Genomic DNA, 27,134 nt, shown 5'->3' with positions numbered 1-27,134 from the left:
GGTCGCCAGCTTGAGCTCAGGCTCATCTGGTTTGAGCAAAGCTCACCAGCTTGGACCCAAGGTCACTGGCTTGAGCAAGGAGTTAGTTGGTCTGCTGAAGGCCCGCGGTCAAGGCACATATGAGAAATCAATCAATGAACAACTACGGTGTTGCAACGAAAAACTGATGATTGATGCTTCTCATCTCTCTCCATTCCTATCTATCTGTCCTTATCTATCTCTCTCTGTGTCCCTGTAAAAAAACAAAAAACAAAAAAACCAAAACTGTATTCTCTACTCAAGACTGCAGGGAGATCATGTGGGAGCTGTATGATACACGAACATCTGTCATTTGATCCACATACAGGCATGTGACCTGCCCTTACAAACTAGCCATGGCATCATGGGCACCTCCTAGTCACAATGTTTCATCTATGGAACACGTCTTGTCTTAGGATTTCAACATATATTCGTGATTTTATACCACATACATGGCATTCTGAACACGTATATGATCAAAATTAATTCTATCTGAAACTAAGGTGAAAAAGGGAAGCTTTAAACAAAAACAGTAGTTTTATGATTTGCATACTGTGAACTCCATCAGCCAAGGATCAGAATACATCCAAGTGATATTTTCGAAAAACCAGGTGGCGAGCTGCACAAGTCTTAACGATTAATGATTCCTGGAACAGCCTCATTCAGGAGAGCACAGAATTTTGCCAAAGGAGCAACTTCTGTTCTCCCTCTTGCTGTAACACATCTATGTGCAGAGATTTTCATATTACACAGCAATAAACAAAATAGAGAAGGCTTTCTGCTATACCTGATATGACGGCATGACTTGGCAATATTATTCCTAATACTACGCAGATATGATTTTCTACTTTTTTTTTTCTTGTGACAGAGACAGAGAGAAGGGCTGATAGGGACAGACAGACAGGAAGGGAGAGAGATAAGAAGCATCAATTCTTTGTTGAGACTCCTTAGCTGTTCATTGATTGCTTTCTCATATGTGTGTTGACCAGGGGCTCCAGCAGAGCGAGTGACCCCTTGCTCAAGCCAGCAACCTTGGGCTTCAAGCCAGCAACCATGAGGTCATGTCTATGATCCCACACTCAAGCCAGTGACCCTGCGCTCAAGCCAGTGAGCCTGTGGCTCAAGCCAGATGAGCCCACGCTCAAGCTGGTGACCTCGGGGTTTCAAACCTGGGTTCTTTATGTCCCAGTCTGACACTCTATCCACTGTGCCACTGCCTGGTCAGGCAAGCAGATATAATTTTCATAAAAAAATAATGTTCTCAATTTTAAATGTTAAGGGCTTTTGTATTTATCTGTAGTAAAAATATCATTAGCTGTCTGGCCACTTATGTATTTTGTTCTTAATAAACCAGAAATAAATTTCTCTGATGTGTTATTCTGTTACTATTAAAAAGTATTCAGATATATATGTGAACAATCTTGCAGCAATTAATTCGCCTAGGAGACCACATGTTCCTACCCTCTTAAAGAATATATTATATCTTAGGATCTGTTGATCTGCCACTAGTATCTCAAAATGGGGAAATTGTACCATGGTAAATAAATTCAGGAAATGCCCATTTTTGAGCAAAGGAGCAGCATAATCAGAACTACAACCAAGAGAAAGAACTGACATTTGTACTGAGGATGGACTGCAAGGAAAAGAAAATGGAGGCTAATATAAGTCACTACACAGACCTCCAGGCACAGGAAGATGAGAGCCTGACCAAGGGCATGGGGACAGAAAAAAGGAAATGGGTTTGCAAGATTTCAATGTGCCATCAGGAGGACTGCTAAGAGTCCTTGGTTGTGGTATAAACACCAGAATAGAATATATAAAACTTTTCTACATCAAAATAAAAAGTATTTGCCTGACCAGGCAGTGGCGCAGTGGATAGAGCATCAGACTGGGATGCAGAGAACCCAGGTTTGAAACCCTGAGGTCGCCGGCTTGAGCACAGGCTCATCTGGTTTAAGCACAGCTCACCAGCTTGAGCCCAAGGTCGCTGGCTTGAGCAAGGGATCACTCAGTCTGCTGTAGCCCCCCCCCCCAAGGCACATATGAGAAAGCAATCAGTGGACAACTAAGGTGCTGCAACAAAGAACTGATGCTTCTCATCTCTCTCCCTTCATGTCTGTCTGTCCCTATTTGTCCCTCATTCTGTCTCTGTCACAAAAATAAATAATATTTGTGTTCCAATTAATATCATCTAAGAAACTGAAAAAAGAACCCAGAAAATTGGAGAAAATATTTGCAAATCATACATTGGAATAAGGAACTTGCATCCAGAACACATAAAGAACTCTTAGAACTCTATAACAAAAGGACAAATAACCCAATTAGAAAACTGAATAATTTGAACAGACTATCTCCAAAGAAGAGATAAAATGACCAACAAGCACATGAAAAGATGCTCAACATCATGAACTATCAGGAAAATGCAAACGGAAACCACAGTGAAACACTATATACCTACTAGCAGGGCTATAATAAAAAAGACAGACAATAACAAGTGTTGTCAAGAACGTGGACAGACTGGAGCCTCATACACTGTTGGTGGGCATGCAGTGTGGAGCAGCCGCCCTGTTAAACAGTCTAGCAGGTCCTCAAACAATAGTCTGACCCCTGGTCTCCTTTGCTGTGACTCTGACACTGCCGTTCCTCCCCTTCCCTTTTGTCACCCACAAGTTTGTTGCAGTCTTTCAGCTGCTGGTACTTCCCTCCCATTCACTTTACTATCAAGATTATACTTTTAGTAATCCCTCTATTGTCTTTTTTTTTTTTTTTTTAGAGAGAGAGAGAGTGAGGCAGGGAGGGAAAGAGAGACAGGAACATCAAGCTGCTCCTGTACGTGCCCCGACCGCAGAATCAAATCAAACCGGCAACCTCTGCACTCCAGGGCGACGTTCCAACCAACCGAGTAATCCTGGCCAGGGTCTATTATCATTTTAATGGGTTCTGGGAGGAAAGGTATAAATAAGTACATGTGCTGAATCTTCTACTTTAAACTGTAAGTTAATCTCATTAATTATAACTTGCAAATGCTTAAAAGATAACATTCTATCCAAAACCCCTTGTCCATGAGCTCCTGTTGATGGAGATAATGGGGGGGGGGGGTGGCAGGGTTCCATCCAGCTTGTCAGCACCTCCCCACCTCCCACACACAGGCCTCCCTGGTCTGAGCACCACTGCTCATGACACAGACCTGACAGGACAAGTCAGGGAACTGGCAGACTGCATGTGGGTTTCCTCTTTCCAGGACTTTTTAAAAAGCAAATTACTACGCGGCCTTCCCTATAATGCTAGAATACATCAGTTGAGATATACTCGTCCTTCACCATATCATAGTTCACTTTTCGTGGTCTCACTGTATCGCAGATTTTAAAATTGTATATATCTAATGTTGTAATGTGGAGTTTTCGCTACATTGCAGGATTTTGCGGTATATAGGTATTTTAATATATTTATTATTTTAATTACTTTTGTGGCAAAATAAGTGTGGGAAAGGTTAATAACAGTGTGGGAAAGGTTTCTAAGAGTGTGGGGAGGGTTTATAAAGCCTTAAAAATATATAAATAATAAAATAAATATAAGGTTGCTACTTCACGGATCTTTGCCTATTGCAAGGGGTTCTGGAACCGAACCCCCGCGACAGACGAGGGACCACTGTATTAAATAAAGAGACCGTTCAGCTTTAAACCAAGAACATCCTTTGCAGGTTCTATCAGTGAAGAGAACCTTTTTACTCAAAAGCAAAGCCTGCATGATACATCCCTGCTTTATAAAGGCTTAGGCTTAAAAATAAACGTGGGCATTTGCAGGAGCACAAAAATAGTGTCACAGCTCCACGGAGCCCTAGGCAGTAGGTGTGTGCTGGCTCGGAGGGAGCGAGCAAGGCCACGTTCGAGTCAAAGTCAGCCGTGTGGACCTCAAACAAGCGCCACACAAGTACAGGATGCCTTTTTTGGGCTTCATTCCCTTGTATTACACCCTGTTGACCTTGCCCCGTTCAAACCAACCACAGGTACCCACCCTGTCCAGCTATTCATAAACGGGCTGTGCGGGCAGTCCCCAGGTACAAAATCCTCATCCTCAGACAGCCTCGCCTCCACTTGACTCTGTAGCCTCCTCCCCATTGACCCCATACCCAACCAACAGGCTTACGACCAACTGGCCTTCTGATGAGCTGCACCTCCTCCTGGAATGGCTCTTGCTCATCTCCACCCCTGAATCACCCTCACTGGTCAGAATCCTATGTCCCTTAAGGCAAAGTGCAAAGTGGTCACCTTTTCCGTCAGAGGCACCGGCTCTAGCATCAGACCAGGTGCTCCCTGAAGCCCAGATGCTTTGTGGCCCTCATGTTACTCTGCCTTGTTTTGGGGTAGCTACAGGTGTGCTGTGCCACTCAGACTGGGCCATAAGCTCCCTTGTGCGGAGATCAGCCCTTCACTTCTAGAGCCCCTGCAGCACCTTGACAGAGGAAGCACTTGAAGTTGTGGCCAGAAGCTTTGTGGGAACCCAAGTCGCAGAGGGCCCAGAGTGGCCCGCCGCCAGCTGGTGGGGCCCTGCGTAACCCACAAGGCAAACAAGCAGGTCCTCACTGGAGAGCAGTGGGAATGCCTCTCTCCGGCAGGACTGCTGGGTAATGTATTACATGCGTGCTGAGATATATTGACCGGCTCAGCTCCAGGCTGAACCAGCCCAGCTGGAGCCCCAGCTTATGGGCTCCCCACCAGCAACCTCCCCCTCTCCCCCAGAGTGCCACACAAACGACCTTTCCCAGACATCCTGCCCAGAAGGAGAGCCTCACATGGCTCTCTCACAAACGGGCGAGAGAGAGGGGTGCACAGAAGGGGAGAGCAACGGGGTGGGAGCACACACCCTGGAAGGGTCTTTCACACTTCTTTCCATTTGGAAGGAAAACACACAGAGTACTGGCAGGTCTTCAGGAGATAGAAATAAATGACTAGCAGAATGCCATGTTTCCCCCCCGCTCTGTGAAGTGCTCTGGCGCCCATGTCCGCAGCAGGTTATGATGAATCAGATGTGGGCTACGGTGCTGGGTCTTCTCTAGTTTCTTCTCCCTTTTGGAAAAGGTCCTATGCTTGACTTTTAGTGGAACGAGGTAGCCAGCAGGTGTCGGACAGCTGGCCCGGGAACAGCCGGTGCTTGTTCCCATGCACCAAGGACACATCGTCCGCTCCTCCGAAGGGCCAGATGGCTTGTGTATAGACTTCTCCCCACCTCGTGTCTATTCTCCTGGTGCTCTGCTTCAGCCTTCCCTCCTCAGATTCCCGGGCTTCCATGCACATTTACATCTTCTGAGCAATTCATGTTCCTCTCCCAAGAGACCTGGTTTTTAAATTGGGAATGCCTTTCCATGGTTCTACAGCAGTGCTGAGAACCTCAGCACTCGGGTCTCGGGAGCACCTGGGACAAGGTGTTCTGCAGAGGGTCTAGCATGTATTAACTGTGTGCTGCCATCACGCTGGACACTGACATACATGTCCGACCTAATTGTCCCAAAACCTTGAGAAATCATAGTCTGTGTCTGTCTTCATTTTTCAGAGGAAAACAGGAAGGAGGGAAAGATGAAGTCAGTTGCCCAAGGCCACACTGAGCTATTGAGTTACCTAAGCCATCTAGTCCAACACATGCTCCAGGCTCCCTCATACTCATCCCACTGTGCCTGTCACCAGTGATGCCCCACACCTGTCCTACTGACCCACCTTCCCAGACCACCTCGGCCGCTTTCCTCTCCCCTCGCCACCAGGTTCAGGCTGACACACTCTTCAGCTGCTCAGCAGGTAGACGGTCAAACAGGTTCATTTGTATCTATCTCTTACTAAGGCTCTCATCCGGGCCTTAAGCAATGATCCAGAAATCCAAAGCCTGCTCACTAACAAGTTCCCCAAACCTTCAGGTTCCTGCTCAAGGGCTCACAGCCCTAAAGGTGCCTCTTGGGCCTATCTGAACCATATTGATCAACCACCCAGTCAGTAAGGCAGGGAAGCAGGCAGCAGCTGGCTGACCCGATACTTCGACAGCTAGCTAGCCTCCCGGAGGCCATGAAGAATCTCCATCTGGCCCCAGGGTCTCAGGTCTCTCCCTACCACAGCACTCAACAAACACCTTGGGAAACCCTGACTTGTGAGCCAGTCACTTCCTGTGCAGTCTTAGAGGGTCCCTGTGCTCTCCTCACCTCCTCTGGACCACATCTACCCATGTGCCATCCTCTCAAAAGGCACTTCCTCAGGGAAGCCAAGAACCTGCACCCAGTTCTAAACCCCAGAGACACCAGCTGGGTGTCCTAGAATTCAACTCAATCCTGACACTGTCTACCTGGAGAGTCAGAACCCAGAGGTTAAAGGCTCAGTCCCATAAGACTGCCTCATTTCAGACAAATTGCTTGTCCAAGTTGTCACCTGTGCTTTTCGACTAACTGGTTATAGATCAGAGATTCCAGTGGCCCCCTCCTTGGGTTCTATACTTGCTAGAAACATTTCACTTACTAGGTCACTTTGTTATAAAAGGTATAACTCGGGAACAGCCAGATGGAAGAGATGCACAGGGCCAGGTCTGGGAAGGGATGTGGCACTTCCATGGTCTCTGGCTCACCAAATCCCCATGTGTTCACCAACCCTGAAGCACTCCAAACCCCCTTCTTTTGAGTTGTCATGGAGGCTTCATTACATAGGTAGCATTGATCAAATTGTTGGCCACTGGCCATTGATTCAACCTCCAGCACCTCTCCCCTCCAGGGAAGGGTGGGTGGTGGGCAGTGAGAGTTCCAACCGTCTAATCACTTGGTTGGTTCCCCTGGTAACCAGCACTCATCCACAGGTGCTTTCCAAAAGTCACCTGATTAACATAATAAAAGACACCTTTATCGCTCTCATCCCAAGAGATTCTAAGGGTTTTAGGAGCTCAGTGCTAGAGACCTAGACATTTCTTGTTATAAATCACACAACCACGAAAGCCTCTGCATTCCAGGCCAGGTCCCCCTACTGTGGGCCCTCATAGCACCTGTCCCTCTCCTGCAGAGCACGCTTCACACCTGTGCCTGAGGTTCCTCACTGTCCCCTGCAGACAATTCTCTTTCCTCTTCTCTAAAATTCCCACCTTTGAACCTCTTGTCATCAGACTCTGTTGCCCACTATCTCTCAATGCTGCTGTCACCACCCGCTTGTGACTCCCCATCACTTCTCCATGGCTTTGGCTTCTGGATCACCACCCTCTCCACACGAGGCCAGCCTTGATTTTCAGTCATTTCAATATACACCAATGATCCTGCCAACTGGCCTTCAGTCACCTGAACTCCTCTCCCCTTCTCCCTCAGCCTCCCAACTCCCTGTCATAATTTGTCACTTACCCTTAACTCTAACCCATCTCTCATCTTCATTTCATGCATCCCACTCTGTGCAACTGACAAGGCCCACCTGCCCAGCCCTGGGCCTCTGCTTCCCATAGCTTTTCTGTCTCCTAACATGCAGGAAAATGTTCTTGTTTGTTATACTGTTACTTATTGTGTGTCTCATTAGAATGAGATCTCCCCAACACCATGGACAGCGCCTAGCACACAGGACTTGACAAATACTTGAATGGATTGGTTTTTGGGGTTTTTTGGTAATTAATCAGTACCCATTTTCCCAGCAATACTGTAACCTCTGTACAGACAGGGGCCAGATCCATCTTAGCCACCCTGGAGGTACTCAGTAAATATTACTTAATTGGCTGAACGAAGAAGCAAAATTAGAACACTGTTGGGCTATAAAATCTATGTGCAAGGGTAGCCTCCACCTGGACTGCCTAGATGCAGTTCTTTTTTTTTTTTTTTTTTACAGAGACAGAGAGTCAGAGAGAGGGATAGACAGGGACAGACAGACAGGAATGGAGAGAGATGAGAAGCATCAATCATCAGTTTTTCATTGCGCGTTGCAACACCTTAGTTGTTCATTGATTGCTCTCTCATACGTGCCTTGACCTCGGGCCTTCAGCAGACTGAGCAACCCCTCATTGGACCCAGCGACCTTGGGTTCAAGCTGGTGGGCTTTTGCTCAAACCAGTTGAGCCTGCGCTCAAGCTGGCGACCTTGGGGTCTCGAACCTGGGCCCTCTGCATCCCAGTCCGATGCTCTATCCACTGCGCCACCGCCTGGTCAGGTCCTAGGTGCAGTTCTGTTGCCACTGGCTGCCATCTGACCGCAGGTGACCTAAATAAAGCTGGTGATTCTGAAAAGCCCAAAGAGAAAACACTAGAAGCCCTTGGACACAGAGGTCTGAGCACATACAGTGGTTTCTGCCTCTGCCACGCAAATATTTGATTCCACGAATGTGGAGGAAACTGCTTTCACCTGTTCCAGTGATGACCTGAAAATGTTCCTTCCAAAAACAGATTGCCTGGAAGACCCTCAACTATGAACTTCTTCCTGCAAACATCACTTACTCAGATCCTATCAGGTTTCAGATCACACTTTCAGTCTGACTTCCTCTTCGAGCTGCCCTCGAGACCCACTAGGTTACTTTAGCTAATAGGGGTAAGAGATTTGCTCAAGGAAATAAAAAAAAAAGACATAAGTAAACTAAACAAATTTTGCAAGATGCACAGAGAGAATCAAATTTTACAATGTCAGATTCAGTCTGACCCCTCACCTAGGATGGAGGGGCTCAAACCCCCAACTTTGATGGGAATAAAGTGCTGTGGGATGGAGAACCAGTCCTGAAACCACTTCAGTAAAGCACCTTCTTGCTCGCCTCCCCAACAGGTGGGTCCTTTCATGACAGCTAGAAGGGCTCCAGCTACAGCCAAGCAGCTACAGCACTTCACAAAGACAAACCAGCTCTCGTGCATCTTTGAGACAAACAACACAGGCAACCAACTAAAGCATGAAGCACTGAGGAGTCTGGGGAAACTGGGAAGGGAGTATGGGGAGATTCTGATTCACAGCCAAAGAAAGGGGGGGAGCAACGTGGGCCCTGGAGAGCACACAACCCTGTTGTGCCAACGTTAGTATCGATATAACTAATCAGATGTAGACCCAGCCTAACAGGTTTATTTATTTGAGATTTAGATTTCTATCACGTGATCTGAATAATGTCTTAACAATATGCAATTCAACAGGACTGCAGACTGAAGTGATTCTGAGAACCTCTACTGAAATCTGAGAAACAGAACCAGGGAGAAGCTGGGAGGCAGAAGGATGAGAAAGGGAAGACAAAGAAATGGCTCAGCAGGTTCTGGGTGAGAGCAACCTGTAGAAAACACAGAGCCATGTGAACGGCCAGGCAATTGAATCAAAGCAAATCCCTCCTTTTAGCCCCTGACCCTTGAAAGGCAGGTTAACAGAACTTCCTTGAGAGTCATATCTGCTTTTCTTTTAAACTTCAAGTTGTACTTTTGAAACAAAGGTGGTTTTGTCATGGAACTGTAAAAGTCTTGCAGACTATATGAGCCTCAGAGCCAGACAACATATGTAATCACCAGCCCAACTCTGTCCTAGCTGCGTGATCATAATCCAGTAACTTAACCTCTGTGAGCTTGCTTCTTCATCCATAAGATATGAAGTTTAACTGATATAGTGCACATTGATAATCAATAAATACTCGTCCCTTCCCCTTACAGAACTCGTTCTTCTACAGGAACCAGGTGAGACCCCACCGGGGCCGTCTGGCTTGACCCTCCGCCCTGCATGCCACGCTGCAGCCCCAGAGCAGGGCCTGTGCAGCCACAGGAGAAGCAGACACCAAAGGAAAAACCAGCCAGATCTGAGATGCCACCCTTGCTCCTGAGGAGAGAGTCTTTTGCCAGAAGGTAAAGTAGCCTCCTCTTCTGTGCACAGATTCGCCAGAACTTTCCACCAAGTACACACAGAAACCAGCACCAACGCTCCAGTGGCCGGGAGGGTACAGACTTGGTTCGAGGCCACAGTCATCTCGTGTGGCAGTTATGTGGCAGCAAAGGGACAAGTAAGGCCAACTAAGACTTTGTAGGGGATACAAACACGATGACACGCCCCCCCCAGGGGGAAACCTGCAGATCCCCTGCATCCTCTTCCGTGACACTTCCAGGGTTCTGCCAATTTCACCAAGTGCTTGAAAGGCACAAATCTGAAGCCGCGTCGATTTTTCTACCTTTACAAGCTCTTCAGGCACTTGTCCAAGTCCTCCCCTTGAGAGAGAGGCTCTGGGGGCTCCCGTGTGACCAGGCCTCGGTGACACTCCATTCTCAGTGAACTCCACTTAATTATTTAAGGAACGGGGCATTGTTTCCTTCACAGGCAAAGCTTTCAGAACATTTAAAATGCATGGGAGAAGCCAAGGAGGGGCTTTTTTTAGCTTTCTCCTCTGAAGCAAGTGATATAGCTTTCAATCAGGCTGTGGGATTCCAATTCCTGTTTTCCAGAATCTTCCATCCTGTGAGGTATGCCTGCTCTGAAAAATACTGAGAGAAGGAATAAAAAAAAAGCAGGAAGCTCTGACAAAGCCAAACTTGATGAAGTAGCAGTTTTGTCCCATGAGAATCACTTTTAAATTGAGTGGATCTCTCCGAATCTGTTGGTGCCAAAGAAAGGCGGGAGCCTAGCTGTCAGGAGGGAACACAGGGGTGTGGGGCACACGGCCCTCCCCCTCAGAGGGAGAGCTGTGCTCACGCCAGGCCCTCCAGCTCGCCTCAGGCCTTATCTCACCCAACTCCGCACCAGGACAGGACACCCACACAGAGCATCTCTCTGGGCAACCGAGGGCACGAGACATGGGGACAGCTGAGCACACCCAAGGCAGTGCCATAAGGAGGGTCACTCCACACTCCAGAGGGTCAGCTGAGGCCCCCGAAGTGGATGGTGCAGTCCCTGAGATGATACTGAATGTGCAGTCTCCGGAAAGGAGGGCTGGCGTCCAGAGGCCACTGCACCTCAGGACTGCGCACCTGAGCACCCACAGGGGCTCTGTTGCTCCCAGCAAACTGCAGCCACAAGACGGTCTGCCTGAGGACAAGGAAAACCTGGTACACCAAAGTGGTTTATTCCTCAGAACAAGAAAGTCTGGACAAAGCTTTTGCACCAAAAGCATCACAAGCCACCTCCTCTGTCACCTGCCCTGTGCACACCCCACCTGTGAGGGCTGCTCTCGGGCTGCCTCTGACACACACACACAGCCAAACTCAAGCTGCCTCACCTTCCTCCCACTGATCTGAGACCCGCCAGGTGAGCTCACACAGAACAAGCCCCCTTCCCCAAATGGCAGCTGCTCATCTGCAAGGAAAAGGCTCTCCCCTCCCACTACCCTCACTTCTTTTTTCTTTTTAGATGGAGACAGAGAGAGAGAGTCAGAGAGAGGGAGAACTAGGGACAGATAGGAAGGGGGGAAGATGAGAAGCATCAATTCTCGTTGTGGTACCTTAGTTGTTCAATGACTGCTTTCTCATATGTGTCTTGACCAGGGAGCTTCAGCAGAGCAAGTAACCCCTTGCTCAAGCCAGGGACCTTGTGATCATGTCTATGATCCCATGCTCAAGGCAGTGACTCCACACTCAAGCTGGTGAGCCCGCGCTCAAGCTAAATGAGCTCGCACTCAAGCCAGTGACCTTGGTGTTTGGAACCTGGGTCCTCCGCAGCCCAGTCCGATGCTCTATCCATTGCACCACCGCCTGGTCAGGCTGCCCTCACTTCTTAGCCAAGCTCTCCCTTCTCTGAGCTAAAATGCCCAAATCTGTTAAACAAGTGGTTCTAATCTCTTCTGGGTCAAGGATCCTTTGAAAATCTGATAAAAACTATGGACACCCTCCCCAGAAATGCACTGAAGTGTATACAATTCTCCATAAAGTTGCGGGGAGGGGTGTTCATAGGCCCCTGCACTGTATCTAGAGACCCCACATAAGAAACCTTTCTTTAATCATCCTCCCGGAACATGTGTCCAGACACCTCCCCTCTGCTCCCCCTCCTCCAAATACCCCTCCACTCATCTAAATCTGGATCAGCTCTGGTGCCAGAACCAAATACAATATTCTAGATGCATAGGGAAGCATCTCCTTTATTATATTACTACAGCTGTTTCGTGCTCTGATTAAGGTCTTCAAAGTTATAGTAAGCATTTGGGACAACCACATCACTGGACTGACTCACACAGAGCTCCCCATCAGCTCAAAATCCCCAAGTCCTCCCACGCTCAGAAAGATATGTCCCACTCCCCACCGCAAGACACGAGCACGTCCCACCCCTTGACCTCAGGGAGAGACCACACCTTCCTAGTCGCCCAGCATCATGCAGGCTCTTGGGACCTTCCTGCTCTGTTCATTTACAAACCTGAGACAGTCCTTCCCCCCTCCCCTCCACCCTGGCAAACCCTCCTTGGGCTCACTAACCTTGAAACCAGCAGGCACCTGCTGCCCAGCCCGATATTCCCTTCACCTTCACGCCTTAACTGCAATGGGGCCAGTCCCAGAGGACAGCACCCCCGCCACCCACACAGCTGGCTTGCTCCTCTCACCTCCCACAGAAGCAGAGCACGAGGGGTCAGGGTGGCTGGTGCCCCTGTGCCTCCTCCCCCCACATGTGGCTCTCTTCATGGCCTTGGAGGCCAGGCCATCCCAGTCACCTGCCTCCATGTTGTCTCCTGCCATTGGTCAGGGGCTTCAGCTCCAGGCCCAGCTTCTTCCTCTGCCCACCCCTTGTCACTGTCACCATCCATGTGGGTAACTCCCAACGCCCTGGACAAAGTGCCTTGACCTCCTCCACAAAAATGCCTTCATCCCAGTGCCCTTACCAAGACTCATTTCTAGGAATACACCGCCTCAGAGTGTGACTTTCCAACCCCTGCTTACTGCTCACACCGCCCATCGCCCCAGCTCGCTTGCCTCGTATCCCCACCTCAGAGACCTCCATCCACTGACTGGCCGCTCTTCACCACCCACCTCCTGATCCACTCTTCCTCGAATGGCAGACCCGCCCCATGGTCTATCACAGCCACCACTGCTACCGGTCCCACAAGAACACCTGCCGCCCAGCCTGATGGTCCTGCCATCTGCCTCCTCAGGCCCACACCCAAGCAACTGGGCAACTCACCAAACAGGGTGGACAAGTTTCACTTTAAATCCATGTTCTCTGACCTCAAACTGTCTGCCACAGCCCACAGCATGGGTTTCTCTAGCAAGCTTGCCACGCAACCCCAGACAATTTTACACCTTCTTCCTCTCCTCAGACTTCTCACATCCTGCCCTGCACCCGTGCTCTCCGGGGACGACTTGCCTCAGACTTCATGGAGCAGACAGGAGCCACAGGCTGGAACTCACACATCTCCCACCACACCCACACCTGCCTGCCTGCCTGTATCTGCCCCCTCTGTGGCCTCTTAAACTCCTTTCCAGGACAGGGCACCTCCCTCTCACCCTCTGAGGGACAATCATTCCCCTGGTGCCCGGAGCCCCACCCTTCATCTTCCCAAGGCCTTGCTCCTCTGCCGTCCCCCTTCCCTGGGGCAGCATTCCTATAAGTGCCCACGTGTGCTGGAGTTCTGTCTAAAACACATTCTCCTTCTACCTCAGCCTCCCGAGTTAGTGTCCTATTCCCCTGCTCCCTCAACAGTCAACTTCTTGGAAAAGTGGTTCGCACATCCCCACAAAACCCCCTTCCCAGCCTCCTGTTCATCTTCCCACCCACCTGGCTCCTGGCTCCACCTCGTCACTGAGCTGGCTCGGGTCAGGGCCAGCAGCAGCCGCCATGCTGCCTAGTCCCAGCCACGTCCCAACAGCGCTCAACACCAATGCTCAAGCCCTCCTCCTTGAGACATTTCTCCATCAGCCAGCATGACGCCACCACCAACTTTTCTCCTCCCTGACTAGCCACGCCTCCTCCAAATTCTCCACCGGCCAGCCGCACTCCCGGGATGCCACCCCAACAGCGGGTGCTCTAGGCTCCTGACTCTTCTCCTCCTCTGCCTACCCCTCCCGATCAGGACCCACCCCGTCTATCTGCAGTCTGACCTCTGCAACCCCCAGATGCATAGAATTCACTGCCTTCTCCCCAGCTCCACTCACCACCTCAAGCTTAGCACGTGGACAAGTGCACCCAACCCAGAACCTTCCCCTGCAGGCTTCCCCACATCCAGTCAATGCTTACACTGAAAACCAGGGCATCCTCTTTACGCCCTCCCTCCTCCCCGCCCCTCCCCCTATATGTAATCCCTTTGAAAGTTCCAGCAAACCCATCTCCAACCCATCTGTGAGACCTGCCCACTTCTCTCCCTCTCCTCTTCAACCTTCTCGGCCTCCGCCAGTATCCTCTGTGCCTGAAACCCAGGGCCCTGTCACTGGTGTCCCTGCTCCACCACTTGCCTTCTCCACAGTGCCCTGGAGTATCCTTCTCAACATAGAAGAAGGGTCCCGTCACAGCCCTGTTCAGGTCCTCCCACCTGCTGAACCTCACTGCGTCTCACATAGAAGCCATGCAGCCTCACTCCCCACCACTCTCTCCGGCCCCACACTGGACTCTCGCCCCTCACCCACAGCTGTCTGGCCACACAGGTCTGATTTCAGTTTCTCAAACATTCCAGGCAGCTCCTTCCCACTCTAGGTGGTTGCACCTGCTCCTCCCTCCGCCTAGAAGGCTCCGCCCTGTTCTTCACAGGATGCAGCAGCTTCAATGTCACCTCCTCAGAGAGGTGTCTCCACCACACATTCTAATGCCGGCCTCAGCCCGTGCTTCTTTCCCTCCCAGCCCTGAGCACAGCTTGTAGCTATTTGTGGACCCACTTACAGGTGTCCTTTAGGAGAACGGCAGCAGAGACAAGTGGTCTGTTTCCCTCACTAGAGTGTAAACTCCACAGGAAGAGGGACCATGTCGGAACTACACGCCATTGATTACATGTTGAAATGGTAATATTTTGGATATGTTAAATTAAAATTCATTTCATCTGTTTCAGTTTTTTAATGTGGACACTAGAACATGTAAAATTTCCTCAGTGCACTCATAGTTCCACTGGCCCACACTGGCCTGGTTGGCAAGGGTGGGGGAGGTGCAGATTATGATAATATGTTGAGATAACATTGAATAGTAATTAAATGCCTTACGTGATAAACAATCTAGAGGGGCCTGAGTACACAGAAGACAGGTAGCCCAGGCTAGGTAACAGCTGTCTTGAAAGGCCAAACCAGTGAGGATGAGCTCATGAATCATTGCCACTTTGATGGATGCCTGGCAATGAGCTTACATCAAATGTCCAATATGTGTACAGATCTAAAGACTAACGCTGGGACAGAGGACATGTCCCGACATGGTCTTATAGCAAATATCCTAATCCTGTCCCAGCTTCTGTGGATCATTAGGCCTGAGTCAATGGACACCCAGTCTAGATACTCTTGTCTGCATTAGACATAATGCTCCAATCTCCTTGTTTCTCCTTTTCATACTTAAAGAATCAGCCTCATTGAAATAAAGAACGGTTTGGTTTTTCTGACCATCTCAACTTCGGGACTCACTGAGCGGGGTGAGGGGAGGGGAATGTGTAGACACAATCAGCCCATCTTATGTGGGACACAGGCTAAATCAGATGGAACTCATAGATGAGGGCATGAATAAAGCCACCCCCTCTGCCTCTGCCCTCAGGCACTGAGCTCACCATCCAGGTCACCACATTAATGGTCATTCCCTCCAATAGATCATACGCTTCCATGGAGCAAAGAAACCTACTTCTCACAGAGGTTAATAAACTTACAAATCTCATTACTCAAGGAGGTCAAGCTAGCAAGAATTTCAATGCATTTTTTAGAAAGGGTCTGGAAGAATTATTAACAGAACAATGGCTACTCAGAGAAGTGAGAGCAGAATGGTGACTGGCGGAGACGGCGTGGGAGCTCCTCCTCCCAGGCGGCAGCCCACAGGCTGTGGCCAGCAGTGCCTGGAGTCTAACCAGCATGAGCCCCAGACGCAAGCCCACCATCTGGTCTGGGGCCGCTAGCCTCTGTTCCTGCTCCCACTCCCAGGTCTCACTGTGGCGACTAGCACCTTTAAAACCCAAGTTCTTGAATCCAACTGGTCTCTCAACGCCACTCACAAAACTGTGTTTATCCCAGCTAACTCCTGCCCTAACCCACAACCAGCTGGACAAACCATTTCCTTGCTTTCGGATCCACGCCTGGTCTTCAGATCAACTCCTTGCTCACACTAAGAAGGAAAAGCCAGCCGCCTCATCCCCTTCCCACCTCAGCCTCAAGAGCCTGGTGCCTGCCAGGTGCCCCATCTGAGGATACCCCTTGCCCTCTTCTGGAGGCTGACTGCTCCTCCAGGCTCTGGCCCTAGTTCCCGCCTGCCCACAACCTCACTGCCTCTCAACTTCCCCTAGATCTTCAATCTTCTCTTCTTTGACTTCAGCCTTCCAGCATGCTCAAAAACTTACAAAACAAAAACCAACCTTCCTTCTACACTGATACACCCTCAGGTTCACCTTCATCTTCAGCTAGACTTCTCTATTCGCTCACCACACTCCTTAAATCACCTGCAAATGGATCTGTGCCATCGCTCTTGGCTGAAGCTGTTCTTAAACTCCATCAGCACCTTAACACTGCGCCCCATGCCCAGTGGCATATAACAGCGTGCACCCTGCGTCCCTGTCCCATTCCAAGCTCTCTGAGGACTTTGCCTCTTTCAGCCTCTTCTTTTCTGGCTCCTGCAACATATTTCTCCCCTCACCCTCCTCTGACTCTCGTCACCTCCCAATGTCATCCACTGGCTTCTTTTCCTTCCCTTCAATCGTAGCCCTTTCCCAGAGCTCCCTCTTCATCTTTGACTCTATCCTAACTGCCGAACAAAACTCTCATTTCTCCCCCCAAACCGCATCTCCTCCTGTGTTCCCAGTATCGGTCAACAGCACCACCGTCAGCGCAGTCGCTCAGTGTGGAGACATCAAAAGAGCAGACAACTCAGCCTCTCTCCTTCTCTCAGCTCCACCGTGGGCAGCTCTCTCATCTAAATGCCTCCCTCCACCCCCACCAAACTCCTATTCAGCCTTCAAGACTCAGTTCGAAGGTCACATCCTCTAAGGAGCCTTCTCTAACTTCCTGAAGAGTAAAACATTGTATCCTTGTTCACATCTCAGTAATGGCTTATCTCATTCTCCGTCAGGAAGACAACCTCTGTCTCCTGGTGCCTGGCCCAGAGAAGGTGCTCAACAGCTAGGTCATGGTGGGCCAGGAAAGTGACAGGAGCTGATGGACAGATGAAGGGTGATCAGAAAGGAGTTCAGCCCTGGATGGATAGCTCGGTTGATTAGAGAGCATCCTTCTGAAATGCAGAGGTTGACGGTTCAATCCCTGGTCAGAGCAGGTACAGAAACTGATTGATGCTCCTGTCTCTCTCTCTCTCTCCCTCATTTTTATTCTCCCTAAAATCAATAAATAAAATTTGAAAAAAAGAAAAAAGAAAGGATTTCAGATCCATGTGAGTGGGCAGGACCCCAGAGATGTGAGACCCTGAAACCTACCAGTGTACCGTCCACACAGCCCCTGGTCCTGTGCCCTCATGTCCACATTCGGCCGTGTCTGTTGGTTCCACCTCCCCTAGGACTGTAAGCATCGCAGGGCCACAGATGTTCCTCACAGGCCTACAGCAGTGCCTGGTACAAGGCAGGTGGTCACTGCTTCTTGAATAAATGAGCAAATAAATATACAAATAATCAAATGAAGGGGTCCCTGACCAGCAATAGGAATCCTTAGTCCGAGTCCCACAAAGGGAGAAATCCTTCTCTTTTTGTCCACACTTGCACTTCCCCATGAAAGCAACTGGTTGGCAGACTGGTTTTCTCGTTGGCATATGCGGGTCAGTGCCCCTGACCTTCCTTGTCCTCTGGCCCATGAGAGTCCTCCACCAATACGACCTGAGAGGCTCAGTGATATGAGACAAAGCTTCAAAGGGCAAACCTCCCATTGTCTGGGTCCTGATGGCAGGGTGCCGACTCTGGCACTGCTCAGGACTGAGGGAGCAGCTGAGGACTGGGGCACTGCCCAGGAGGATTAAAGGTGAGGGATGGCCTGACTGGTGGTGGCGCAGTGGACAGAGTGTCAACTTGGGACACTGAGGTCCCAGGTTTGAAACCCCAAGGTCACTGGCTTGAGCACAGGCTCACCCAGCTTGAATGTGGGCTCACCAGCTTGAGCATGGGGTCGCTGGCATGAGTGTGGAATCATAAACATGCCCGCATGGTTGCTGGCTTAAAGCCCTAGGTTGCTGGCTTGGGATCAAGGTCGCTGGTTTAAGTAAGGGGTCACTGGCTAGGATTGAGTCCCCTGGTCAAGGCATGTAAGAGAAGCAATCAATGAACAACTGTGATGAAGCTATGAGTTGATGCTTCTCATTTCTCTCCCTTCATGTCTTTCTCTCTCTCACTAAAAAGAAAAAAAGATGAGGATGGACTGTCTCTAACCACATACTCCAGAAGGGACCTCAGAGATTACCTTCTAACCTCCCACCCAGCGCAAAAATGGTGATGATGATAGTGATGATAAACTTGGCCACCACTCACTGAGTACTTACATGTCAGACATTGTGCTAAATGTTTACACACATTTTCTTATTCAATCATTGAACACATAAAGCTTAGAGAGATGGCTTGTCCAAACTCACACAGCCAGCCAGAGGATTGGGATTTGACCGGTCTGTACTTCACCATCCTCCCTAGCCCCCCAGACAGCGGCCCTCCATGACAATAAACTCACAACTTGGCAAGACAGCCAGTTCTACCTTCTGTCTGCATGGAGAAGCCAGACAGCTCTGAGCTCAACTCTGCCTTGATGCCGCCTCCATTGGGGGTCTCCCTTTCCTGTCCTTTGGGGCCTCCATTCCTTTCCCTCATGGGCACCCTCTCTGTCACATCCCTTCCCTAAAACAACAGAAGCCAGCGCAACTTTCCTTTGCTCCATTTATCTGAACAACTCCAATTAAAAGCTTTTCCAATTAAAGATCCCAAAAGGGACCCAATGCCCAGGCAGCAGGGTCTGCAATATTCCTCAGTAATTGGGTCCCTATGGACACCTACCTACCCCATAACCCAGAGACGAAACTCCCCCCAGAGATGGAGGAGGACAAAGGGCCACTAGGCCTGACCAGCCCCTTGGTGGTGACCTAATCAAGACTTCCCCAGCTCAATGCAAAGAGAAAGGGGCCTGCCTGAGCCTCCACCCTGGCTGGGACCCAGCCTCAATCTGGTTGGGAGGCACTTGTACACTAAAGAGTTTCTTAAAGCATGGCTCTCAGGTTAACTGTCTTGGCTGGTGGTAATGCTTTATCCTAAACTTTTCTGCACAGAGGAGGAGGCACCATGGTCCCCAATTCCTCAGAGGAATAACAGTAATAAAACTATCAACTAGGCCTGTGAATTAAAAAGTTTTAAATAAAATCTCTCTAGGGCCTGGCCCGGTGGCTCAGTGGATAAAGCGTCATCCCAGAGCACTGAGATCACAGGTTAGATCCCTGGTCAGGGCACGTATGGGAGGCAATCAATGAGTGCACAACTCAGTGGAATAACCCGGTGGAGCAACAAGTTCATGCTTCTCTCTCTCCTCTCCCCTTATCCCCCCACAAGACAAAGGAAAACAAAACTCTCCAGTTGCTGACATATGTCTAAATGTGTTCCCCACAAGCATATTTTTGTTCTAACCAGCTAATTTGAAATATAATTTAAATAAATTCTACCACAATGATACCATATGACTAACAGCACCCGGTGGCAGAACTACTGGAGACTGTCATACATTTAGCAGAGGCTTCCAACCTGATGCTCTTCCCACACAAAGCGTACCCCACTAGGAAACTGGGTCCTGGAGCCCGCGCTCACCTCCCAGCCTATAAATATGGCTCGGGGGCAGCCTGCATGCGCGACACCTAGGCGGGCAGCACTTAGCAAGCCACACTTAGAGACCAGTGTATCAAAACCAATGCAAATTAGAAGCTTTGGGCCTGAATTCCTTTCCATGCTTCATTTTGTTCAATTTATATTCACTGGGGAAAAAAAACCTCTCAAAATCTATAAGGTCAGGACTTTGTACACCTGAGATTTTTCTTTTTTAAAAATTCTGTGAAGGGAGCAGAGGCAGAGAGACAGACTCCTGCATGCACTCTGATCGGGATCCACCCAGCAAGCCCATTAGTGGGCAATGCTCTGCCCATCTGGGGTGTTGCTCTGTTGCTCATCAACCGAGCTCTTCTTAGCACCTGAGGCAGGAGACCATGGAGCCATCCTCAGTGCCCGGGGCCAACTGACTCCAATGGAGCCATCGCTGCAGGAGGGAAAGAGAGAGAGAGAGAGAGAGAGAGAAGTGAGAGGGGGAGGGGTAGAGAAGCAGATGATCGCTTCTCCTGTGTGCCCTGACCTGACCGGAAATTGAACCCGAGACATCCACATGCCAGGCTGACTCTACCTCTGAGCCAACCAGCCAGAGCCACACCTGAGATTTCTAATACTCTGGAAAATGCTTTTTTTCTATTGTAAATCAGATTTTGGACTGCCGCTCACTTCGCTTGTGATGAAAGTGAAGGAAGTTTCTCTTTCCACATGGGAAAGGAAATCCTATCCCTACTACATGTACCAAAAGTCTTTTTCCAAAGGTTCTGCATGCCAATGCTGGTTAAGGTGATATGTCACACGATTTATCCAGGTTTTCTGCTTTTTAAAAAAAACTGCTTAACAACTGAAGCAGGAACTATAATGTCCTTCCTGTCCGCATGCCCCTGCCAATCCTCTTGCCCAGGGAATTCTCTGAAGGAGGGGGCGTGGCACCCTCCGCACAAGGGCTTTTGAAGCAGCAAGGGCACTCAGGGGGGCTCCGGTGCCTTCTGCTGGCAGAGAACCTTCTCATCAGGTCTTAAAGCAGAATCTCTCTGCTCTGGTATTTCCAAACAACAGAAACAATCTGAGCAGCTGGGCCCGGTCCACCAACCACCCTTAGCAACAACATGAATCCCGCATGTGCTCACCAAGATTCACTAAGGAACAGTGACTCACACAAATTACAGAGCCACCACAAATTACCCCAGGTTCACTGCGATCTTGGTCTCCTCCACTGTTATTTTCTTTCAGTAATTCATTTAAAGCCAACAACTGCTTTATGGGATTGTCAAAAATGTCTTTTTAATTTTTTAAAATATTCTCGGCCTTGTTCTAGAAAGGACTTAAGGAGATATATAAAGATGTATAAAATCCAGCAAAATGACAAATTAGAAGGAGATGTGGATTTACATGATGATGTGTATTTATAGCTATTGGCATGGGAAAAATGTCCATTCAACGTATTTTAAGTTAAAAACTTATGTTATTAAACTGATGTATGATATGATGCCATTTTGTTAAAAATACATTTGCTCGCCTGACCTGTGGTGGCACAGTGGATAAAGCATCAACCTAGAATGCTGAGGTCGCTGGTTCAAAACCCTGGGCTTGCCTGGTCAAGGCACATATGGGAGTTGATGCTTCCTGCTCCTCCCCCACTCTTCTCTCTCTCTCTCCCTCTCTTTCTCTCTCCATCTCTCCTCTCTAAAATAGATAAATAAAATATTTTAATAAAAAAATACATTTGCTCTAAGTAGACATATTTATCTCTAAACACAGGCATATATACATGGGGAAAAGTCTGCAAAGACATCTGATTGACAATGGACGCTATCCCTGCGGCACGGGATGACAAGTAATTTTCACTTTCTTCTTTGTGCTGGTATGTTTTAGTATGAACATGTAATATTTTTATAATTAGAAAAAAAAGTTATTTTCATTTTGTTAAAAAAAAAAGAAAAAGTGGCAGATGAGAAAGAGTGAAGGCACACAGGGCAGTGCCGAGGACTGAGCAGGGAATACAGGGGAGGGTTAATCTGCTGAGGTGGCCAGACATTTGACTCCAAGTTCCCAAGAGCCACTACCAGAAAAGAAAACTCCTAACTTACACAAAATCACTGCATGCATTAGACAAAAACAAACCAGCCCTCTGGTCTGGGTCCTCCTTCAGGGGACTGTATATAAACATCAAATGTGCCCTGGGCTCCATCCTAAAACCCTGAAAGCCAGGAGTTTCTGGGCTGTTTCTAACAAGAATGATGGCTCTCCCCAAAGTACAAGTCAACTACTCATTCATTCAATGCACATGTATTTACTGTCTGCCCCAACTCGAGTACTGTGTCTTTTTCCAGTTCTGACATAAGAGAAATGGCTGTCTAAATAATGAGGTAATCCTAACTGCTCACAGCCTGCCTAGCGCTTCCTCATACTGTGCTGATCCCCACAGAGCCCGGCGCCGCCTCTGCCACGCCGGGGATTTTAATATTCTGTTTGAACTCACACATAGAGCTGGCTGGTACTTGCGTATGTAGCTTCTCTCCCCTTATACACTCTAAACTCCACAAGGGCAGGGACGAGCCAGCAGGGCGGCCCATCCTGGATCTCCAACAAACTCACCAAACTGCATCACAGACAAAGAGACTGAATGAACCTTAGAAAGTGACGTCTTTAAAACCCCACAACGGGACCAAGGGAAGACGGGTTCCCTCCATACAGCTGAGAGACTGTATCTATTTTAGTCAACACAAACCCCAAGTAAAAGGCTATAATTTGTAGAATGGCATAGTTTGGTGTGATTCAGGAGGGATGGAAAATTAAAGGAGAGGGGATGAACATCAAAAGAAAGTTAATCGGTATAGATTACTGAAAGAAGGCCCAAAGTGTTAGATAACCAAGATTGTGGCCTCCGTACATTGCAATGTAATCTTGGCTGAAGAAAATAAATGAGTGTAAACTGAAGCCAAACAGCACACAGTAGATCTTGTTTGTAAACACTGACAAAATCAGCTAAAAGTCACAACAGCAGACAAGCTGGCTTTTCTGCTAGCCTTTCGCAGGCAGGTAAGAAGACAATTTACAACCCCAGGACTTGGATGAAGGCCAATGGCCTGGAAACTAACCCTGCCACGAGAAAAAGCTAAATGGCTTGCTTTAGCATTAAAAGAAAACTGCACTCAAATGCGATTTCTTTCTCTCTTAGCCCTTGCAACTCTCAATTAAGCAAGTGATATAAAAGGTGATCCAAGAATTATCACAACTTCCTAGCCAGCATCCAAGTGAGGCTGCCCAGCATATGCAAGCATTAACTCAATCAAAAAATATTTATTAGGGGCCTATTAGGTGGCAGACACTGTACTGGGTGCTGGGATACACTTGGGAAAAAGGTAAGACTTGATCCTTTCCGGATGCTGCCGGAAGAGATGACAAGTAAGTACACAGAGCCAGGATGATTGCAGTGTGCGCTGGGAGCAAAGGTGTGGCCATGTTAGCAAGGAATGGGGGGGGGGGGGGGTTGTCGAGAAAGACTGAGCAGGAGAGCTTGTTGCAGCCATGGAGAGTCTGTCAGAGACCCAGGATTTCAACCCTGTCAAAATCTGAAGGAAGAGAAGAAAGCATTTGCAGAGCCAGGGCAAGAGCACTCCAGGCAGAAGGAACAGAAAGTTCAAAGACCCCAAGGCAGGGCAGGAAACACTAAGGAGACCATGACAGCAGAGGGCGGTGAGGGCTGGGCAGAATGGATGGCGAAAGTGGAGATGGGGCACAGGCCAGCCTTTTGATGACTGAAGGGTGTATAAGGAAGGGAGTGAAGTGATTTGCAATTTTAAAAGCCAGTCAACTTGGGTCCCGGTATGGAAAATGGACTGGAGACACCCCAGAGCAGAAGCTGGAGGGCCTGTTGGGAAGTTAGTCCAGGAAGGAGACAGTGGTGGCCAAGAATAAAGTGGGAGCTATATGATTATGGGGAGAGGTCGCATGGGAAGTAGACCCATACACCCCACTGACAGCCTGCATGTAGGGTGCTGGGGGGGAGGAGAGGGAGAGAAGACTCCAGGAGTGGACTCTGAGCAAGTGGATGGATGGTGGGGCTACTGACTGGGATGGTGAAGATGGAGGGAAGGAGAGAACTGAAAGAAATTACCAAGAGCTCCATGCATGGTCAAGTGTCAGAAGCCCACAGGAAACATGGCACTCAGCATGTGGTTAATGTTAAAGCCATGGCTGGGGGGCAGGTCATATGACCTAGGAAGACAGTGTTGACAGCAGAAAGGAACCAGGACCAGCAACCCCATCACTCATAGGTCAGGCACAGGTGTGACAAGCAGGAACCATCAGGAAGGCAAGAGGAAAACCAGGAGGGAGGCTGCAAGAAGCTGGGAGGGGCGGCGTTCCTAGGAGGGCAAGGCCTTTGGTGGGGAATGCCATCGAGAGGTAGAGCAAGGCCAGGACAGAGTCTGGCAGTCTGTAGGTCAGCAGGGACCGTGGCAGTTTCAGTGCAGAGGCAGGAGCAGAAGCCAGACTCTAGAGTTGGGGTGGTGAGCAAATACCAGGTGAAGAAAATGAATGCAGACAGTGGGTTTGGACATGTCTTTTGAGATGTTTTCAGGAGAAGAGGAGTGAGGAAGTGGAACAGAAGTGGGAGAGAGACATTAGACAAGAGAAGCTAAAGCTGCACCATCCCATACAGCAGCCACTAGCTACATATGGCTGTTTCAACTTAAATTAAATAAAAAATTCAGGTCCTCAGCCACTCCAGCCACGTTTCCAGTGCCCAACAGCCATGTGTGGCTGACGGCAGCCATACTGGACTCTGCAGATATAGAACGTTTCCATCAGCACAAAAAGTCCTACTGGACAGCACTGAACAGAAGTATGCTGTACACTGATGGGAACGAGCCTGCAGAGGGAGGTGAAAGATGGAGAAATGTTTCCTGAGGAGGTGAGGAGGACTGGGATGAACGGTCCCCCCTGGGAAGGGCGGGGTTCTGCTAGGACTGGGGGAGGGACCAGCCGTCCATTCAGCAAAGCAGGTGGGAAGGAAAACACAGGGCAGTTGCACAGGGGACTGCAGGCACATGGGGAGGTGAAGTTCTTGCTCTTGGCTCCTCTTTCGTCCTGGAAAAGGGTGCCTAGATGTGCGCAGGCGGAGGAAAGGGACGTCTGAAGAGGGAGGAAGCTATGAAAAAGCAGCCTTGGGGAGTGAGAACGCAGACCTACCGAGGAAACCATGCACAATGCGAAACGCTTCACAGAGAAGAAGCAGGACAGAGGGACATGGGGACAACTGAATGAGGACAGGCAGCATAGGTGGGGAGAAGTAAACTCGGGGGTTTTCCTCTTAAATCCTGGTCACGTCTACAAGTACAGCCACGACAAGGCTATTAGGACTACAACAGAGTTTCCCACTGGCTGCCCTTTCCCGGTTCTTCTTCCTCGTCCCACTCAACTCTCAGGAAGGATGACATTGGTTCTATTTTTGTTTAAAATGGCTCCCTCCACCCGCCACTGTCTAAACTGCTTATCCAGCCCCAGCTCCATCTCAATTTACAACCATGGCTGTGCATTCCCATAAATTATAGAAGAAGTGGATATATTAAAAACTGCAGAAGTAGGTAGGAGTTACAAACCAGCCCTTACCTATAAGAAGTGAGTAACAGACATTTATGGGTAACATTAAAATTACATGAAAGAAATATTCCATGTTTAAACAAAATCCCAAGCTACTCCTCCCTGCTTCAAGACAAACAAAAATTATTTTCTGACATTTTCTTTAAGCTTTTATGAGTAAACATTTTTATTGCCACAGAACTACTTGATCTCAACCAGTCAGAATTTCAATATTTGTCCTTATCACACAAGGGTGTTGGGTTGGTTCTGGGTTGGCTGGGGTTGGGTGGGGGCAGGGAGTTAAAATTACAAGATCCCTTTATCTTCCATCTTGAGATCTACATTTGCCAACTTCTTCTTCCCGTACATTTTTTTAAAGTATGAAATCTGAGAGCCACAGAGGTTCCCACTGCTTAAAAAGCAGCCCTTTCACAGTTTACCAAGGGGTCACTGGAAATGTTACGGTAAGTCTGCTTCCCAGCTGGGGTGCCCTGGTAAAATCTCCCAGTTTCTGGATGTGAAAGCTCTTGGATCTGCACCAGTGTCTTAAGCACATCTCCTGGCCCCTCTCCGTCCCCCTGTCCTGCTCATATTGGTCCAGAGCCCTCACACTCCCTTCCTCAAAATTCCTCTTGGCCTTCCTCTGGTTCCTTCAAGCACTTTGCCGACCCCACAGATAAAATTCACTAGGTAAAATGACTCCGGAAAGTTTCCTGGAGCAAGGCACAATAAAGCCACTGCCCCATGAAAGCTGGGTCCATCCCCCAGGACAATCTTGCCCCTTTCCACTCCTCTCCCATCCCATACAGGAAGGCAAGATCCCCAGACCCACAGAGCCCAAGGCTGGGTCACGGTAAGGACTGCGGGAAGAATGCTAAGCTCAGCAGCAGGGAACAGAGAGATTCAGGAACTCTGGTTCACTTGTAACCACGCCTCCCATGTCAGGCTGTGGCTTCCCCTCTGCCCATACAAATGCTTATCAGCTGTCTAACATCTGGGAAGTTATCAAACCACTTCAGGCTTCAGTTTCCTCATCTGTGAAATGGGTATAATAACCATTCCCTGAATATCAATAGCACATCCTTGAAGTGCACTCACATCAGGTGAGCAAATGTAAGGAATTAACTGTTAATAGCACAGTGGCTCCTTGACTCACAGAGCCTACTACTCTGAGAATCGCCGGGAGAAATCAACCTTGTTTTTTAAATTATTTATATACTCAGAAGCATTAGTCAGTTCAACAGAGTATTTCAAGTTCTCTCCTGAGCACCTATTCGGTTGTTTGAAAGACTGAAGGAAGCCTCCCCTAGCTCCTCACAGACTGCCATCATCCTCAGCCATCTCAAAGCAGACTCAAAGTCCACCCTCCCTACGCTGGGGGGGTTATTATTATTTCCTTTCTAGGGAAACTTGGATTTCTATTTTTTTTTTTTTTTTGTAATAAACCCAATCATGGAAAAGGACAAACTGCTTCCTACACTCACAGACACAGGCCCTGGAGTTGACCGCGCCCGCATGGCCGAGGCAGCGAAGCTGGCCAGCCACCTGTCCCCGTGTGGTGCCCAGGCGGCTTGGAGAGAAGGGCCGCGGGCCCGGGGTGGAGGGTGCGGGGTTGGCAGCGCGCTAGCTCCAGGATCTGGGCGCAGGCGCTCCGAGCCGACGCGGGTGGTGGCCCGCAGCCCTGCGGCGCGGCGGGCTCACTCACCCCATCTCCGGCGCTCT

The 27,134-nt window shown here is 49.1% G+C and overlaps 1 protein-coding gene across 1 annotated transcript in view; it reads right to left on the bottom strand.

Moving 5' to 3' along the window:
- The window catches only part of HOMER2 (homer scaffold protein 2), a 78,260-nt gene that overhangs the window by 50,994 nt on the left and 132 nt on the right, over positions 1-27,134 (bottom strand). Inside the window, 1 exon segment of the mRNA XM_066238171.1 lies at positions 27,118-27,134. Coding sequence (XP_066094268.1) covers positions 27,118-27,134 — 17 coding nt within the window.

Source organism: Saccopteryx bilineata, chromosome 7 (genome assembly GCF_036850765.1).
Source record: "Saccopteryx bilineata isolate mSacBil1 chromosome 7, mSacBil1_pri_phased_curated, whole genome shotgun sequence".
NCBI lineage: Eukaryota > Metazoa > Chordata > Mammalia > Chiroptera > Emballonuridae > Saccopteryx > Saccopteryx bilineata.
This window is presented reverse-complemented; position numbering and strand designations above follow the sequence as displayed.